This window comes from Diceros bicornis, chromosome X, assembly GCF_020826845.1.
Source record: "Diceros bicornis minor isolate mBicDic1 chromosome X, mDicBic1.mat.cur, whole genome shotgun sequence".
NCBI classification, from domain to species: domain Eukaryota; kingdom Metazoa; phylum Chordata; class Mammalia; order Perissodactyla; family Rhinocerotidae; genus Diceros; species Diceros bicornis.
The window spans coordinates 109,326,837-109,345,361 of NC_080781.1; the positions used below are offsets into that span (position 1 = coordinate 109,326,837).

Consider the following 18,525-nt stretch of genomic DNA (forward strand, 5'->3'; position numbering starts at 1 on the left):
CAATTGATTTTATGTGAGAATTTTGTCTTACGGTTCCTTTTCTTTGTAGTATAACTTCCGACCTGAAAAACCGAGTGCTCCTCAGGCCCAGCTGATACACGAGACTTTGGCTACTACAATGATAGCAATATTGAAACAGTCTGTAGACTTTTTAGCAGTAAATAAACTGCTAAAGGTAAGGAAACAGGACACAACAGGGAACAAAAGCAGCCAGAGACGTTCTTGTTTGGTACCCACCCATTTCACTTCTAGTCTTTCATCATTCTCTCATGTGACCCTCCCTTTCCTCACCACTTTGCCCTTGTGGGCTTTCTCCTCAAGTTCTCCACAGAACCTTCTTCATTCTCTTCACCTTCCCTACCCACCCCTGCCCCCAGTTGAATGTGTAATAGAAAGAATTGTGTAAAAGAAAGATAGACCTGGGTTAGAATCCTGTATCCACGACATAATAGTTTTCTGACCTGGGGCCTATTATTTAGTGGCTCTGAACCTCCACTTCCTCATTTCTAAAATACAAGAAAAGCATTTAACACATCGTTTCTGGCACATAGTAGGCACTCAAATGGAGGCTCTTATTATTGTGATTATTTTTAATATTTCTATTATTAATGGTAGAATTTCAGTTTCAGGTATCTTAGGATATATCTACTTGAGCCTTCTCTGTACCCTTCAAATTATAATTATGCAAGCACCTACGCTGCTTGGGCTGGCCCCAGTGTTCTACCAAGGGCCAGGCTGGGTCCCTCGATGGGTGCAGGCAGTAATAAGATTCATTGTCTGTAGAGAATTTAAAAGCAATAATAAGTTAAAAGTTGGTTCACTCTAATCACCACATGTAGGCCATTCAAAAACATTGTCAGTGATAAAATACCCCTCCCCACTGAGGCAAACATTCCCACCAAATGCCCTTTGTACATCATCAGCCAGCCCTGAGGCACAGTATTACCTTTTTACTAACACAATTTGAAGGTATTCTGTGGGACTTTGATAGCGAATTGTGATCACTTTAAAATGTTACTCAAGTTCAGAGACAAAATCCATACTGATTTGTTAGACTTTGCTAAGCTTCGAAGATTTGGGTGACTATTAAAGATTGATTTTTATTTATTTGTTTATTTTAGTACTCATGGTTTTTCTTTGAAATTATTGCCAAGTCTATGGCCACATACTTATTGGAAGAGAATAAAATTAAGGTAAGTAACCTCAAGAATAATATTTAACATAGACAAAGAAGGCTAATTTTATTTACAGGTAGCCATGACATGCAAATCCTCTTTTATGGTAAAGGGTTCTTAGCCCTTAGCTTTTTCAATTTTGCTTAAAAAAAGAAAACAATGGATGTATTGTATAAATCTGAGTTCTGACGGTTCATATGTTTTCAAAGTCTAATCTTCAGAGACTCTTCCACATAGATTCTTTCCTATTTGTCATGTAAAATGCAGTACCTTTGAAACTTTCCCTTTGTCTTGTTGTTTAAAAATGTCTATGTTTAAAACATTCACCTGGAAGAAAAACAAGCACCAAATCAGAAATAATCTTTCTCTCAGCAAGGTCTAAGTCACGTGCAAAGTTAAAAACACTTTATGTAATCGATGTGTTCCCGGAATGTGGTGTTATACATCTAGTTGTATTTTGAAACTGTTTTAAAGTTACAAAGAAATTTTCTTAGTATAGGAATTGTAAAGCTAAGACTTATGAAGGAAAAAATACTCACCTCACGTTTATCATTTTTATCAGAATTTTCACAAAATGAGTTTACTGAAATTGAGATGCATGGATGCATACATACCTTGTCAGGAAAAAAATGGAATGAAAAACTGGGATGTGTCTGCATCTCAGGAACATGATTCCAAAGATGGATCAGAATGACCCACTCCTGTTAATGATTTCAGTCAATTATATTATTAGAAGTCCAGATAGTTCCTATAGTCATCTGAAGTGTACATTGAACTAGCAATGTCATTTTTAAGTTGAGGGAAAAATTATACTCCAGTGAAAAAACACATTTATATATAGAACGTATTTGAAAATAAAAATGGCAATTGATTTAGACCTTTTGCACCTCTGACTTTTTTCTCTGCCTATTTAATTTAAGCTTCCCAGAGGCCAGAGGTTTCCTGAGGCATATCATCACGTCTTACATTCATTGCTTCTTGCAACAATTCCCCATGTGACGATTCGCTATGCGGAGATTCCTGATGAGTCCAGAAATGTCAATTATAGTTTGGCTAGCTTCCTGAAGGTGAGTTGAAGGCAGCCAGAACATGGTAAGGAATTATTCTTCACCAATATGGTCTTGAAAGCCAAAGAAAAAAATTACCCACTTCCTAGAGACTTAGCTAGGTCTTTATAAGGCTGCTGGAGAAACTTTTGACTGAATTGACAAATCAATTCAGTTAAACAGCAAGTTTGATTTTTTTCTTCCCCCACTGAGATGGCTAATTAATTAAATCAGAGGTCCCACACAGGTGGCTTAGCCAGAAGGCATGTTTTGCTTGTTTCACATGACGTTTCTTCAAATATATTAATTTGAATGCCATTAGATGGGGCACATACTTTCTATGTTGCCACAATCCTCACCACTCCTTAGTGTGCCCCTGACTCTCTTTATGCATTTAAGTTGCTTCTCTGATCCCTTTTGGCCTTTGAGTTTGCAACTCCTGAACTAAAGCAACCCATTTGCTGGTGTAACCACTGTCTACATGTTGCTAATGCATGTAAATGAAAATTGTTAATTTTGGTCAGTGAGATTATTTTGTTTGAGAGATACCAGAAACTCCTATATTTATGAAAGACAGCACATTTTTCATTATTATATTTTGTTGTTATCTGTATGTAAGGGGCAATGCTGGAATGCAATTGTTCTGTAAAGTGGGTAACAACAATATTTGTTACAGAGAAGGGGCATGGGTTTGTAATATGCTTAGTTTTTACTTGCTTCTTTCCACTCTCCCTCTTCTCACAGCTCTTCATCACGTATCAACCTTATGTTAAGAACTTCATGGTCAATAAACCATCCAAGCAGTTTTAATGTCTAACATATCCTTGTTTTCTTATTAAAAATTCACAACTAGGTTTCAGATCTCCAGAGTATGATTTTCTGATATAAGACCTCTCTTTGCCAGAATTAAAATAAAGTTTTAACACTATTACATAAGCCTTTTTGTCTATTAAAAACCAAACATCCACATATCTTTTTAAAGTAAACTAAGGATGAGACTATCTGAAATGTAAAATCTCAGTTTCTTCCATGGAGTTTAAACTGGAAGTTTACTATGTAAAGGGAATAGAACATAGTTGATTTAATAGCAGTATTTACTTAATTCAAGTCAACAAACATTTGTCTGTCTTCTGTATGAGGATTCAAAGATGTGAAAGGCTGTCTCTGTAATCACATTCAAATACATATGTAAGATAAAGTGTGGTGACTGTTATACTGAAAGTTCACACAAAATACAATAGGAAAGCAAGAAAGGGAGGGATTATGACCGGGGAGCATGAACAGAGACTAGAAGAATAGTTCCCCAAGACAAGAAATGAGAGTGTTGCAGGTAGAGAATCCACGAGCAAAGATGAGATATGCACATTCAGGAATTGCTTAGGAATGAGTGAGAAAGTCATTTTGCAGAGAGTTTGGGATGTGTCTCCAGAGGTAGCGCTGGAAAGGCCATCTGGTGCCAGATGATGTGAGGCCTTGAATGTCAGGCTACAGCATTTAGATTTTCATCTGTATGCAATGGAGAAACACCAAAGATTTTTGAGGATAATTTTATTGCTGGTATGATGGAAGAAGGGAAGAAAAGACCAGAGTCAGGGTAACCAATTAGAAGATCAGTCCCTCTCCCTTGTCTGCCTGGCAGAGTCCATTCATCGTTTAGGCTCAGCTCTTCCCTAACCTTCCCATGCAGTGTTGATCACCCCTTCTGTTGTTTACGCATGCTTCACATACTTCTATGGTACTTCGTATTATGCTGTATTTTAATTATTTGTTTATTTGTCTTTACCATTGGACAAGAGTAAAGACCATGTCTTATTCACCTTTGCATTCCTCTAGAATGTGGTACATTGTCTCAAACACAGTAAATCCTCAAAATGTTTGTTGGATGAAGGAATAAATATAAGCCTACCTCATTAATCCAGGTGAGAGGTGATGAGGGTCTGACCTAGGGTAGTGGCAGTGAAAGTTGAAAGGAGAGATGAGAAGTGAGATGCAAACAGCTGGTTAATCAAATACTGAGTTCCTTCTATTTCATAGGAATATTCTAGGCACTATGGAGAACCTAAAAAGAGATAGTTCCTATTGTCCTATCTAGGTGAAAACACAGGAAAAATAATAAGAGAATACAAGCTAGTGTAGAATAAAGTGTTTAAAGGGACCTGTGGACCAAGGTGGTTAAGGAGGATGGGACTTCATCAGAACATTGAAGAATGGGCAGGATTAGGTAGAAGTAGTGATAGAATTGCTAGCTAGGCCTAGCATAAGCAAAAACCCAGAGGTGGGAATACACAGTGCATCTTGAGGGGATGAGCTATACTGGGAGATAAAACTGAAAAAGTAGGTGGGGACAAGATTGTGAGTGTCCTTGAATGCCAAGCTAAGGAGTTTGAAATTATATTAGAGGCAATAGGGAACTATTCAAAGCTTTTGGGAAGGAAGGGGACATGACTAGGGCTAGGACTTAGAGATTAATCTGGAAGCAGTTAAATGGATAGAAAGATTAGAGGCATAAAGACTGGTTAGGAGGCTAACTGCCATTGTTCAGTTGCAAGATAATAAGAGCCTTAAGCAGGACAATGACAACAGGCAAATATGAACAACTAGTAGGGATGTCACAGAGGAATAATGTTTTTTTTTGGTGAGGAAGATTAGCCCTGAGCTAACATCCAATGCCAATCCTCTTCTTTTTGCTGAGGAAGATTGTCCCTGGGCTAACATCTGTGCCCATCTTCCTCTACTGTATACGGGACGACGCCACAGCACAGCCTGACAAGCGGTGCGTCGGTCCGTGCCTGGGATCCGAACCTTTGAACCCTGGGCCACCAAAGCAGAGCGTGCAAACTTAACCGCTACGCCACCGGGCCGGCCCCGGAAGAATGTTTTAATAGGCCAAGACTTCACAGGACACAAAGAAAAACTTCCTTTTGGTCTGAAATGTTTACATAGGCAAGCCCCACTTTCAATAGCTAACTGACCACCCTACACTTCACTTCGAGCTTTGCGAGTTGACCAAAGTAAGGAAGCATAGCTGAATATATTACATGTATGTGTATGTATGTGTATATATATATGTATGTAGATGTATGTATTTGTGTATGTATATATATATCTTATTTTGAAAATTGTACAGTTGAGTCCCAATTCCAACAATAAGTCACTTGCCCTTAATCTCTTTCTTTAAGGTCACCTAAAGCTCTGAAAGCAATTATTCTATTATCTGTTAAAGTGAGAATGTCATTCCTTAATGTGGAACAAATTAAAAAATTTTTAAATTTGAAAAACTTATACTTGACAGACTTTTAGAATTATGTAACTGACTGTTCATTTTGATTTGGTTTCTTAGCGCTGTTTGACACTAATGGATAGAGGATTTGTTTTCAATTTGATAAATGACTATATATCTGGATTCAGCCCCAAAGATCCTAAGGTAAGTTATAAGGACATAACTGTAGTCGATGTCAGACATTAGAACATGAGACCAAGGGTGACATTTATTCTCCTCTCGAGGATTTGGAACTGCTGTTTTTGTTTGGGTACTTTGAGTATAGTTGTACCTCAAAGCAGGGAATATTAGGTAGTGTTTTGGATGTCCCCAAGACAGCCCACATGTTCGGTGGTTCACCTGAAAGACTCACAGGACTCAACACATAGTCATAGTCACGGCTAAGATTCATTACAGCTGCGCAGTAAGGATGCTCAGCTGCATGAGTAAGGGAAGAAGACATCAAGTGGAGTCCTTGGCAATCCATGTGCAGGCTTCCTGAGCGCCCTCCCGCCTGTGAGGAGTCACATGGAGCACACCCTCTCTCCAGCAGTGAAAATGCAGCCACATGTGTGCAATATTTCTGCAGGGAAGCCCATTTGAGACTGGGAGTTTAGGGTTTTTATTGGGGGCTGGTCATGTATTGGAGGCTGGTCAAAATTCCAGAGTCTCAGAAAAGAAAGGAAAACAGGTGTTCACCATAAATCACATTGTTTGTACAAATAGTCTGAGCAGGCTAGCACAGAAGGCACAACCTTATCATGTAGGGAACGTTTCAAAATCTAGTTTCCCAAATGCCAGCCAATGACCAACGTTGCAAGTAGGCCCTTTTAAAGAGAGCAGTCTTGGGCCTGCTGTCTTAACTCTTTCCTACACAGGTCCCATCTCAAGATATGCTTAATATACTAAATGCTTCTGTTGTGAAAATTATTGCTGTATATTTAATTATTAAAATAGCCAATGCCTACCAAATATGAGTTAATGTGTAATTTCTTGCCGCTTAGGTTCTGGCCGAATACAAGTTTGAATTTCTGCGAACAATTTGCAATCACGAACATTACATTCCTCTGAACTTGCCAATGGCATTTGCAAAACCTAAACTTCAGCGAGTTCAAGGTATGTATTTGCATTTTACATCATTTGGACTTGTTTTCCCTTTTTTTGCTAGCGCTAGTATAGTATAATGTTTTTTAGTTAAACCAGTCATCTTAAAGATATCTCAGAATTGTTGCTGTCTGAAGATAGATTCATTAATGGTATTCTGCATTTCCATCATAGTGTCAGTGGTAATATTTGTAGTATGAAGAAATGGGGTGTGTTACATAGATTGCTGCTTAAACACAGATGTCAGATACTAGTAAAATTGCACTCTGTAGTAGTGTTTGGGCTCTTATATGAGACTAAATTTAGAAAAAACTATGTAAACTCATTTCTGCTGAAAGGAGCATCAAAAGAGAAATATAAGGGCAGAGTAAAATAGTAATACATGTGTACTGAATTGATGAAATGCCTTCAGTTATCTCCATTGCTAGTTGTATTGAATGCTTTGTTTGTCTAGCACTATTCTTATGTTACTATGTTTTTTATTTGTCCCTTTTCTTTTCATATATTAATTAGATTTTTTTTCATTTGCGGTGGACCGTTTGACTTCAGTAGGTAGGTTTAACTCGGTTCACTCTAAAGTAGTTTGCTGTCTTTAAAAACAATTGATTTGATGAATGGCTAAGATGGACGGGGGCTTTGTTTGATTTTCAAATCCTCCCTAGCCAAAATGAGGCTTTAGTTAATGGACCCAGAAAACCTAGGAGGCAGTGTGTTTACTTTTAAAATCAGCTTGAGCATTGCTAGAGGAATCAACTTTAAAACGCTACCCTCGGAAAACGAGTTTCTGCTCAAGCCAGCATGGGGGCTGGAGGGTATCTGTCCTTTAGGTGGGTGTCATCACTCCCAGGCTTGCCTCCCTTCTCTCTGACCCTGTTTAACGACTGCTCAGCCATAGTTTTGAAGGTGTGGATGAAACTACTGATTGGATTTATTCAAATCACTGAAGTAAAAAACTTACTACCATTGCAAAATCTACCCAGAGAAGGCCACCTGGGTTAGTCAACACTGGCCCTTGTGCGTGGAAAGTGATGGGGATTCACAAAAGAGCATGACCAATGGCGAGGAGAAAATCCAGCTGCCTTTGTCTCTAGAGGAGTATCTGCTGAGCAGTGGTTTTAGTGATGGAATTACAGCCAGTGAAAATGGGGAAAAATACTTAAAAACTCAAGCACCCCTATTCAACTACTCCCTTACTAGATTCTGAGCATGTATAGCTCAGATACTTCCCCCAATATTTATTGATAGCTCTGAGGAAGTCAGGGAAAAGAAGGGGTGGACAGATCATCAAGATTTAGGATTAAATCTGACTACTCATAGCATTTATTAAGTCCTAACTGAATACATAGTATTATATTAAGTGCTGAAGAGGCCAAAAAAGAAATAGAAAACATATCCTTCAGCTTTATGGCCTAATTGAATTAAATGATAGGAGAGAGGAAAGAAAGACAGTAGAAATCTACTGTAGAAATTAGTGAACTTGATCACAATCCGTTCTGAGTAGCTATAAAACAAGGCCCAACCATGATATTAGCAGCTGGGATTTAAAATGGGATATACAATGGAGTGAAAGACATAGTTTGCAGTGATGACTTTATGAAATAAAATATTTGTGTTTGTGTGGTGATGAATTGGAGTGAGATGAGGCTGTTTATCCTTTTGTTCTTCTGTCCCATTGTATTTGGGCCAATGTATAAGATTTACTATAACAGTCAATAGTTAGTACTGGTAGAATGATTCAGTTGTCTAGTTTCTCTTCTTTTTTCTACTTTACAAGTATAAACAGATAAGTAAATTAAGTATTGTATGGAATTACTCAAATTTGTAGTTGTAACTAAATCTCTTCAGATATAAAGAAATGTGTTAAGACATTGCCAAATATAGAATTCTTTCATTCTAGTTCTATCCTAAGATTTCTAAGAGTTAAGAAGAATCTAGGGACTATGTTACCCACTGAAATTGTCATTAAGGCTATCATCTAGCCCCAATTATGAATGCCCCTGTCTTTAAATTTTTGCATGCTCATTCTATATGATAAAAGAATTGTTCAGATCCATTAGTAATAAAATCATAGCTCTTGCTAGCATGACCACATATTACTAAAGAATATAGTATATTAATGTTAAAGTAATTTTTGAATATTTTTATAAATGGGTTTGAAATTTCATTGTACTGCAGATTCAAATCTTGAATACAGTTTGTCAGATGAGTATTGCAAGCATCACTTCTTGGTTGGTCTACTTCTGAGGGAAACCTCCATTGCTCTTCAAGACAATTATGAGATCAGATATACAGCTATCTCTGTCATAAAGAATCTTTTGATAAAACATGCATTTGACAGTAGATACCAGCACAAGGTAAGGATGTGCATGCAATCATCAGTATTGCATTAGTAAATTTCTGCTAAGATTTTATATTAAAGTTTTCAGTAAGGAAAATAATATGAGCATTGATGAAAACATTTTTACAAATAAGGTTTGTTTCAGTTTCAAATGATTTTTAAAAACACTGTTCAGGAGCCAGCCCGGTGTCACAGCAGGTAAGTGCGCGTGCTCCTCTTGGCTGGCCCAGGGTTCGCAGGTTCGGATCCTGGGCGTGCACCAACACACTGCTTGTCAAGCCATGCTGTGGCGGCGTCCCATATAAAGTAGAGGAAGATGGGCACGGATGTTAGCCCAGGGCCAATCTTCCTCGGCAAAAAGAGGATTGGTGACAGATGTTAGCTCAGGGCTGATCTTCCTCACAAAAAAAAAAAACAAAAACACTGTTAAGTGTTGAAGAAAAACACTGGTTTCTTAAATCGTAAAGAACAACATAACTGCTTCATGATTTGTTACATGAACTCATTATGATTAACAAAAATCAGAGGCCGGCCCGGTGGCATAGTGGTTAAGTGTGCACACTCCGCTTCGGCGGCCCAGGGTTCGCAGGCCCGGATCCCGGGTGCGCACCGATGCACCCCTTGTCAAGCCATGCTGTGGCGGCGTCCCATATAAAGTAGAGGAAGATGGGCACGGATGTTAGCCCAGGGCCAATCTTCCTCAGCAAAAAGAGGAGGTTTGATATCGGAAGTTAGCTCAGGGCTAATCTTCCTCACCAAAAAAAAAAAAAAATCATATACAGTTGTAGCCATGTGTACTCTTTCAAATATATATCCTTAAATATATATCCCTAAATAAACATATTATTGATTATTAAGTGATTAATAAGCATAAGTATGTCAAATATAAAATATGTAATATGAGGGTTTTTTTCTTAGTGAAAAAATTGGGTGTGGCTGTAAACCTTACACACGTTACACATTGTCTGTGTGAAGGCCACAGCTGTAGTTATTTGCTGCACCTTTAACATATTTATTCAAATCTTATTAATATTAAATCCTATGGGCTTCAAAAAGCAGACTGAAAACTGTATGGATTTAGAATAACCTGACTTACTTACCTGGTATCAAATGGCTCGAGGTAACATCATATTGTTTCATAATTAATAATTTGTCCCGTTGTTTTTACATTCAAATATAAATAAAGTTATGATGTCATTTATTATAGTCATTTTGGAAAACTGACGTGGAGATGGATTTTATTTTTTCTACAATATTCCCATTTGTCCTTAATAAACAGAAAGTGCCTATCAGCTTCAGTCAGTTATATTTCTTTAATTACGAAGATTCTTTTTTTACTTACAAATTTTGCTAGTTTTCTTCATGTGATTCTATCCTAAAGTAGATTTAAACTTCTTAGCTTTAAGATGTTATTTCTTTCTTCCTGTAGTTTGCATTGTTTTTGTCACATTATAACTATAACAACATACTTCCACTTAGTATAGTTTGCTCTATTATGTGCCATTTTCTTTTTCATGAACGTTGATATTGACTTAACACAAGTTAACTGGTAAAATATATCTAATGAAAAGGTATCTTAAAAGTCATCCATTCCAACCAAGCTTTGTCAAACCTTTAAAAATGCCAGTTACCACTGGGTTCTGGTTAACTGCTGCTTATGCCTAGTAGTGGGGAAAAGGATCTTATGCAATGTGGAGGAAAATGTCTTTAGCCCTGATTTCAAAGGAGTCACGGGAAAAGTACAAAATGAACTTCCCCTCCCTTAAGCAGGAAGTTGTATTTTTTCCCCGCCTCTTCAGATGAAAGTGAAGGAAAATGGAATTTCACTATTGTCTTACCTAGAGGTGGAATTTTAAATATTTTATATCACATATTTGAACATTACTTAATTAAATTCTGAGAACAGTATATGTACACACACCGCCCCCCCCAACACAAAGAGCTATTGCTATCTGTAAGTAAGTGAAACACTATGCCTATTTGAGTGTTTGAGGTTTTCAACTACGGGAAAGATTGAAATGCCAAGCTCACTACCCTTTCAGCGACTTCTAAAGCCCTTTCCTCTTTGTTCAAAAGTGTCAGACAGGTATTCTCTCCAATAGAACTTTGTTTGTTCATGGGCTTAGTTAACCAAAGCTTCAATTCTTGTATATTGGACGAGGATATAAACTGTCGTTTCTCTGTTTGGTGCAAAAAGTTCACAGGTAGCCTGAGTAAAAAGGTCATTTGTCAAATACATTCAAGTAAAACATATTCACCATTAACGATGATGCCAAGGTGTGGGTAGAGAGGGCAGCTTTAAGCCCCCATAATTTCCGTCAGGTCCCCCAAAGTGACCCCAAATAAATATACAGTCAAGAAAAAAATGCTTCCAAGGGAAATGCTGCTTTGAGACTAGAACCCCCCTAGTCACTCCCCCTCAACCCTATTGCCACTCCTCAGCCCCTCCTGTAATGAAATTCTGGAGATGTCACTGGTCCCTATTGTGTGCTTCTCATAAACTGCGTTGGGAGATCTCCTAACTTGTTATAATTACCATGAGACATCTTTCCTTTTCAGAACAAGGATGTCCTGTGTCTAACATTTGTCCTGGGGTCTGTATCAGTTGCTGTACCCACTGCAAGTGATGTTGACACCTAAGAGAATTGCAATTTCAACTTGGGCTGTGGGGAAATCTTTTTCCCATTTTTTTCTTAAGTAATCCATGCACATAGTAAAAAAAGAAAAAAATCAAAATGCCTGTCTCCCATGCCTTACCTTCATGCCCCAGTTCATCTCTCTAGGAGCAGCTACTGTTATCAGTTTCTTGTATATACTTCCATTTTATGCATGCACAAGCCTATATGTAATATATATGTAATAGAAACTATAATGCATTTTTTCTTTTTTCACTTAATACATCCTGAAAATTAGATCTACCACACTTAAAAAAAGTATGCATGGTATTCTATCATATGGATATATCTTATTTATCTATCCTGTCTTCTATTAATAGATTCTTAGGCTGTTTTCTGTCTTTTGTGAAGGCAAAACTTTTCATGTATTTTGCACTGACTCAATGTTTTCCTGTGTCCTGTTCACCTGAGAGACTGTAGTATCTCCTTCGTCAGTGATCACTATCAGAACTAAAATGGACCCCCATCTATAAGTTATAATATTAATAATAGCAGCTAAAATTTATAGAGGACTTGCTATATGTCAGACACTGTATTAAACTCCTCACATGTATTAATATCATTATTATTATCCCCATTTTGTCAAAGAGAAAACCGTGGTTAAGTGACTTGATCACAGTCAAGAAACTAGTAATGGGAGATCTGGAATTCATGTGTGTCTGAAATCCAAAATCTGTGCTCTTAACTACTAGATTATACTGCCTCTCAAATCTTAAGACTATACTGCCTCTCAGATCTTAAGTGGGACACTGAAAAATCAGAGAACTGCCAGAAAAAGGTGATCATGATGGTGAAAAATCTTGAAACCAAAGCCATGTGAAGAATAAAGGAAAGTACTAAGGGCTATTTAGCCTTGTGAAGAGTGAATTAAGACGATTCATGGTAACTCTCTCCAAATATTTAAAGGGTTTCCATGTAAAAGTGGAAATAGACTTAACTCTTTGTAGTTCCAAAGGGCAGAGATGTGCCTAGTAGGTAGAACTTACAAGAAGTAAATCAGCTAAAGGACCTTCTTTCTAACAGAACCTGTGAAAGGGCTGGCATTTTTAAGGAGAAGTTTGAAAACTAACCATTTGTCAGGGATGCAGGTAAGGGCCGTTCCTGCCTTGGGCAGGAAGTTGGACTAGATGGACTAGATCAGTGGTTCTCAAACCGCTATGTACGTCAGTATCATTTGGGGCAGATTCCTGGGACCCAGCCCAGACCTATTGAACAGAATCTCCTGGTGATAGACTCGCTTATTGATAGGCTTATATGTTAGAAGTAAGTCTGTTAAGAAGAGTTCCTGAAATTCACAAAAGAAAAAGTGCAAATGGCCAATTAACATATGAAAAATGCAAATTAAGGCAACTATGAGATACTATTGATATGCATTCTATAGATTGACCATTGTGCCCTAGAGGCCTTATCTAAGTCTCCAGGCAAACCTCCTAAAGTCCTGAAATATGGAGGGCAGCTCTTGTGCCATCACAACCACTGTTTTTGCTGATTTGAGTATATGTACATATCTGGTGAAGAATGTCTATAGCTGAGAAGAGCAATAAATAAATATGTATAAGAGGTACTGCATTAGTTAAGACTGCTAGTGGCCAGCTTTATTTACACATTTACAAATATATCAATCTCCCAAGTCTTATCACTGATTTAGGGGACCAAGATAACATTATTTTAATTGCAGCTTTAATCAAAGCAAAAAATGTTTCTTGAATGAATATAGTAATCACCATTTTTTCACTTCTCCCATTTGTGCATTCATTCAGCTGATGTAGGTTGACCATCTGCTGTGTGCCCAGGCAGTGGGGATGAAGCAGAGAATAAGATAGACAGGAACCCTACTCACATGAAACTCAACCCTCACTAGAGTTAAAGAACAGCACTAATATGATCTGCTTTATAGGTCAACTGCTATTAAAAAAATAAACTTTTGCCTTTTACTTTATGTAGTTATGTTTGAGGGATATGATTTGCCCCTGTATCATGTGTAAATTCAAATACCAACAAAGTTCTGTGGTAATTAGTTTTGAGACTATAAATGCAAATAGACTCAGGCTTCACTAATTTGCCATGGATATTAGCCTGCTTTTAGTCTTGAAACTGATAGATGGAGTCAACTTTATTTGTAATATATACGTATTATATACCTATTAAGCTTTTGCTAATTATTTTTCAGAACCAACAAGCCAAAATAGCACAATTGTACCTCCCATTTGTTGGACTGCTTTTGGAAAATATACAGCGATTAGCAGGTCGTGATACCTTGTATTCTTGTGCAGGCGTGCCGAATTCTGTAAGTAGTAATGTGTTTCTATTGGTGTTTTATCTTGTTTGATTGAATGTATTGGGTCATGTGCTGTATGGTCTCAATGTTCACTTTTTACTCCAGTTTGACATTTACGCTTTTGCCTAGAGCAGTACTTCTCCAACTTGAATGTGCGTGTGAATCACCTGGGGAATTTGTCATGCCACAGCTTCTAATTCAGTAGGCCTGGGGTGGAGCTTGAGATTATGTGTTTCTAACAAGCTTTTGGCTGCTTCTGGTCCAAGGACCACACTCTGAGTAACAAGGTCCAAGAGAACACCAAGAATCCCTTGTACCCAGTGTTTTGTTTTTAAGATTTGCTGCTGTTCTATGCCTTCATATATTTATTCAACTTGAAAGCTGAACAAAAGAGTCTTCACTTCCAAAATATTAGGCACCAGGGATTAAACTGTATTCCTTTGCTTCTCCCCTCCCTTGGCAGCTTCCTTTTCAGCACTTCTTGGTGAGTTGCTTTTAGCTCATCACAATTGCTCTGTGCTTTTTTCTCCCCTTAGAATCTTAGAGTTGAAAGGAATTTTGAAGGTGATCAGTCTCCCATTTGACAAAACAACCTTTCACCATTGTATAATTAAAACTTTCCTTCTCATATTTGACCTAAAAGGTTTTCTATCCACTTATCCTAGTTTTGCCTTCTAGAGATACATAGAACACATCTGTTCCCACCTCCACATGTTACCCCTTTCACATGTGCCTTCTAAATTTTTCTCCAAGCCAGATTTCTCTACTTCATCATTTGTCATTCCACCAGATATGTTGGTTATACTCTTCTGGATATGCTCCATTTTACCAATGACCCTATTAAAATGTGGTGCTCAGAATTGAGTACCCATTTATAGTCTTTATAGTCTGCCCAGTGGAACTGTTAACCCCTACCCCCCCACCCCCACCCCATGTTCTGTATGGCCCAAGATCACCTTCACACTTGCAGTAGCCGTGTCACATTGTTGGGTAGCAAGTTAAGCTGTGTCCTTTCCAGCTTCCTTTGGAAATTCCCCCTATCAAATGTCCCAGTTGATTTGTCACGCCTGCCCTGGGTTCCTTAGAAAGCTGCTTTAAAGCCTCCCTGATGGCTTGATTGCCTGGAGCCTCCTGATCATGATCATGTGGATCAGCTAAGTGGGGATGCTGCATCACCTATCTGGAGGCCAGGCTGGTTTGTCTTCACAAACACAGTAGCTCACGCTACTCTAGTAGCTCACTCTACATTTGACAGCAGTATTTGGAAATATTTTACTTATCTGTTCTTTCTTTTGCAGCTCAGGTTCACCTAGGGCTTCTGGTCACACCTCTCCTTCTAGCATTGGCCCTAGTTCCAAGGAGGAGAACTGAACCACGTTTAGACTGCACTAGCTGCAGCTTTTACCAGCCATCTAGAGTTATGTCATCTGGCCAGAGGTCATGATTACAACAGTATGCTAGTCCTCATTTTTTGAAGAGATGTCACCTAAATACCAATACTGATACCTGATTTAGACTTTCACAGTGAGCTTTGTTCAAAATCAGTGTACCACCTCATTCTGTTAATTCCGATTTCTTATCCTAGTGTACAGATTTGTTTAAATGACAGAGATATCACATTGTGTTACAGGCATCCAGGGATGAGTTTGCATGTGGCTTCACTTCACCTACAAACAGAGGGAGTCTGAGCACTGACAAAGACACTGGTAATTAAGTCCTTTAAAGACTATATGTTGCATGGCTGTTTAGAAATGTACCCTGTACTTCTCTGTATTTCTGAAATATTTCATAATAAAAACTATACATAGCCTGATCTCTACTAAATTTTAATTAAAATCTGACTCACACTTGCAGCCACATTTCTTTGCTTAGGTTTCCTTGTCTAAGCTTATTTAAAATGTAGCTTCAGGCCGGCCCTGTGGCTTAGCGGTTAAGTGCGCGCACTCTGCTACTGGCGGCCCGGGTTCGGATCCCGGGCGCGCACCGACGCACCACTTCTCCGGCCATGCTGAGGCCGCGTCCCACATACAGCAACTAGAAGAATGTGCAACTATAACATACAACTATCTACTGGGGCTTTGGGGAACAAAAGGAGGAGGACTGGCAATAGATGTTAGCTCAGAGCCGGTCTTCCTCAGCAAAAAAGAGGAGGATTAGCATGGATGTTAGCTCAGGGCTGATCTTCCTCACACACACAAAAAATGTATCTTGGTATACTGAGAAAATAGAGAATAATAAGAAAAACACTGGTTTCCAATCCTCTTATCTGTCTCCAACGTTGGACAAGACATTTCCCTTTTCTGGACCTGAGTATCCTTATCTATAAAATTCTCTCTCAAATTGTGTGGCTTTGTTTTATTACTTTCAAGGAATTTCTTGTAGTTTCATACATAGTAAAGTTTTCGAGAGGTAAAGAATTGCTTACTCTTTATTTGGCTTATTACGGTGTTTTGATATAGTATATAAACTTCACATTTTAGATGACCAAGATCTATTCCCTAAAATGTATCTTTACTTAAATTAACCCACTTGTTTTTAAAAATATTTTGACAGTTCCTCCTGTTGCTAACAAGGACTTGGCTTTTTTCCAGCTTATGGGTCTTTTCAAAATGGACATGGAATTAAGAGGGAAGATTCAAGAGGTTCCCTCATCCCAGAAGGAGCAACAGGATTTCCAGATCAGGGCAGCACTGAAAATGTAAGAACCTAAATATATAGGATAGCCGTAGTGATGTGTTAGGCTACAACAATCTGTCTCTTTATATAAATAAGCAGCTCTCTACTCTCCTGTAGTTCATCCTGAATCTGTAAAAAGCATCCCATAATTCTTGGATGTTGTAGCAGTTCCTTCCTATCCTGGCAGCTGCTACTTGGATATCTTAAACTGATTATAGAGGATAAGGCATTCATCTTGAAGAGTTCCAGCTTTGAATACCTCCTTTAACCTTAGCACACTGTAACCTGTTCTAGAGGGGGAAGGTTCAAGTTTAACATATCTAATGTACTTTGTCACTTAAATCACTCCCTGGCAGGACTGATTCAGCCTTTCATTATTTTGTAATAGAGTAGTGACATTAACATGGGAGAAAAAAAAAATTAGGTCTCCAAACTGATGATCTCAGCATCCCAGCATCGCTTAATCAGAGTATATTCTCTAACTCTTCCATCAAATTGTTTCAAACCTAACGTTAAAATTTGGGATACGTCTGCCTGGAGACAGAGAAACCTCATTTTAGAGCAGTAAAGCCTGTTACACTGCTATGTAAATCATAGAATCATATAAAATTAGAGTTAGAAGGTCTATAAAAATAATAAATTCCAACTCTGAATTTACAAATGAAAACTGGGATTGTGACTTAGGACAATCACACAGCTATGGCAGGGCCAGACCTGAACCTAGGCTTTCTAATTCCAGCACTTTTTCTCCTTATATCGTGGTGCTCTTAGTGTGCATCAGAATCACCTGGGGGGCTTAATAAAAATAGATGGCTGAGCCTCACCCCCAGAATTTCTGATTCAGTTGGTCTGGGATGGGGCCTGCTACTGTGCAGTTCTAAGTTCCCAGGTGATGCTGATGCTGCTGGCTGGGAACACCCCCTTGAGAACCACTGGACTATACTTATACCTTGAGCCTTTGGGTAAATAGTAATTTATTCATAGAGGTTCCTATTTCACACCATTTAGAATTATGACAACAGACACTGTCAAGGTAAGGCAAATAAAAGGCAAAGAGGCTAAATGACTTAGTAGTCACACAGCTAACAAGCATTCAGAACCTAGATGTTTTGCTCCAAGTGAAAGTTCATTCTTAGTAAATCCTACTTTAGTAAATGTATATCCCCAGCCCACTTTAGCTCAACTGAAAGTATTGGTTTTTAACAAGGGTAAATTCTTTAGGAGATTATTATTACTCTATTCATATAAATTCCCAAATAAGTCAGATCTTGTCATACTTAACAAATGATATTTTAACAAAAGTCATTAAATAATAGGAACATCACTACATTGTAGAGGCTCTAGTTTTGAAATATTCCTCTTTAATGTAATTATAATATTATTAACCCTTTTTCATATAGATTTTCTGACCTATTATTTGGAGGTTGGATTTTAATAAACTCTAAGGAGAGATTCAAATTAAAGAGTTTAAAATGTTTCTTATGCTTCCATGTACCTCAGTTAAATTCCTCCTCCATGTAAAAGCTATTTTTCCTGGAATAGCAACATATGATTATTTAAAGTTTTTACTACTAAAACACGGAACCTATGGGAATAAACATACACAGTATTCATGGCTATATCTTGAAGAAGACCCCATGGTAATTTCCAACGATATTACTTGGTGCAGTAGCAACAAAGATTCAGCCCATTTACCTTCCAAGTGTGATAGAAAATTTGTATTTAGGCTTAGAATTTTTCCAAACAGGATTAATGACAACAATAGTTATTGAGCTAAATGCTATGGAAACTATAGTACCAATATTGTTTCACAAAAGTCCTGTCTTGATATTACAGACCCGACAGAGTTCTACAAGGAGTAGTGTATCCCAGTATAACCGACTGGACCAGTATGAAATCAGAAGCCTCTTGATGTGCTACCTGTATATAGTGAAAATGATTTCTGAAGGTGAGTTACCAGCATGTTAAGAATGG

At 38.0% G+C, this 18,525-nt stretch overlaps 1 protein-coding gene across 2 annotated transcripts in view; it reads left to right on the forward strand.

Moving 5' to 3' along the window:
• DOCK11 (dedicator of cytokinesis 11) overlaps positions 1-18,525 on the forward strand; it is a 170,884-nt gene that overhangs the window by 92,760 nt on the left and 59,599 nt on the right. The window contains exons 26-36 of one of the 2 annotated variants that reach the window (XM_058536579.1): positions 50-175; positions 1,122-1,193; positions 2,096-2,242; positions 5,562-5,645; positions 6,485-6,596; positions 7,098-7,136; positions 8,760-8,938; positions 13,768-13,884; positions 15,506-15,581; positions 16,467-16,573; positions 18,388-18,499. In XM_058536579.1, the coding sequence (XP_058392562.1) occupies positions 50-175; positions 1,122-1,193; positions 2,096-2,242; positions 5,562-5,645; positions 6,485-6,596; positions 7,098-7,136; positions 8,760-8,938; positions 13,768-13,884; positions 15,506-15,581; positions 16,467-16,573; positions 18,388-18,499 (1,171 nt within the window). The remainder of the gene's footprint in view (positions 1-49; positions 176-1,121; positions 1,194-2,095; positions 2,243-5,561; positions 5,646-6,484; positions 6,597-7,097; positions 7,137-8,759; positions 8,939-13,767; positions 13,885-15,505; positions 15,582-16,466; positions 16,574-18,387; positions 18,500-18,525) is intronic. The other variant, XM_058536580.1, reaches the window with a different exon arrangement.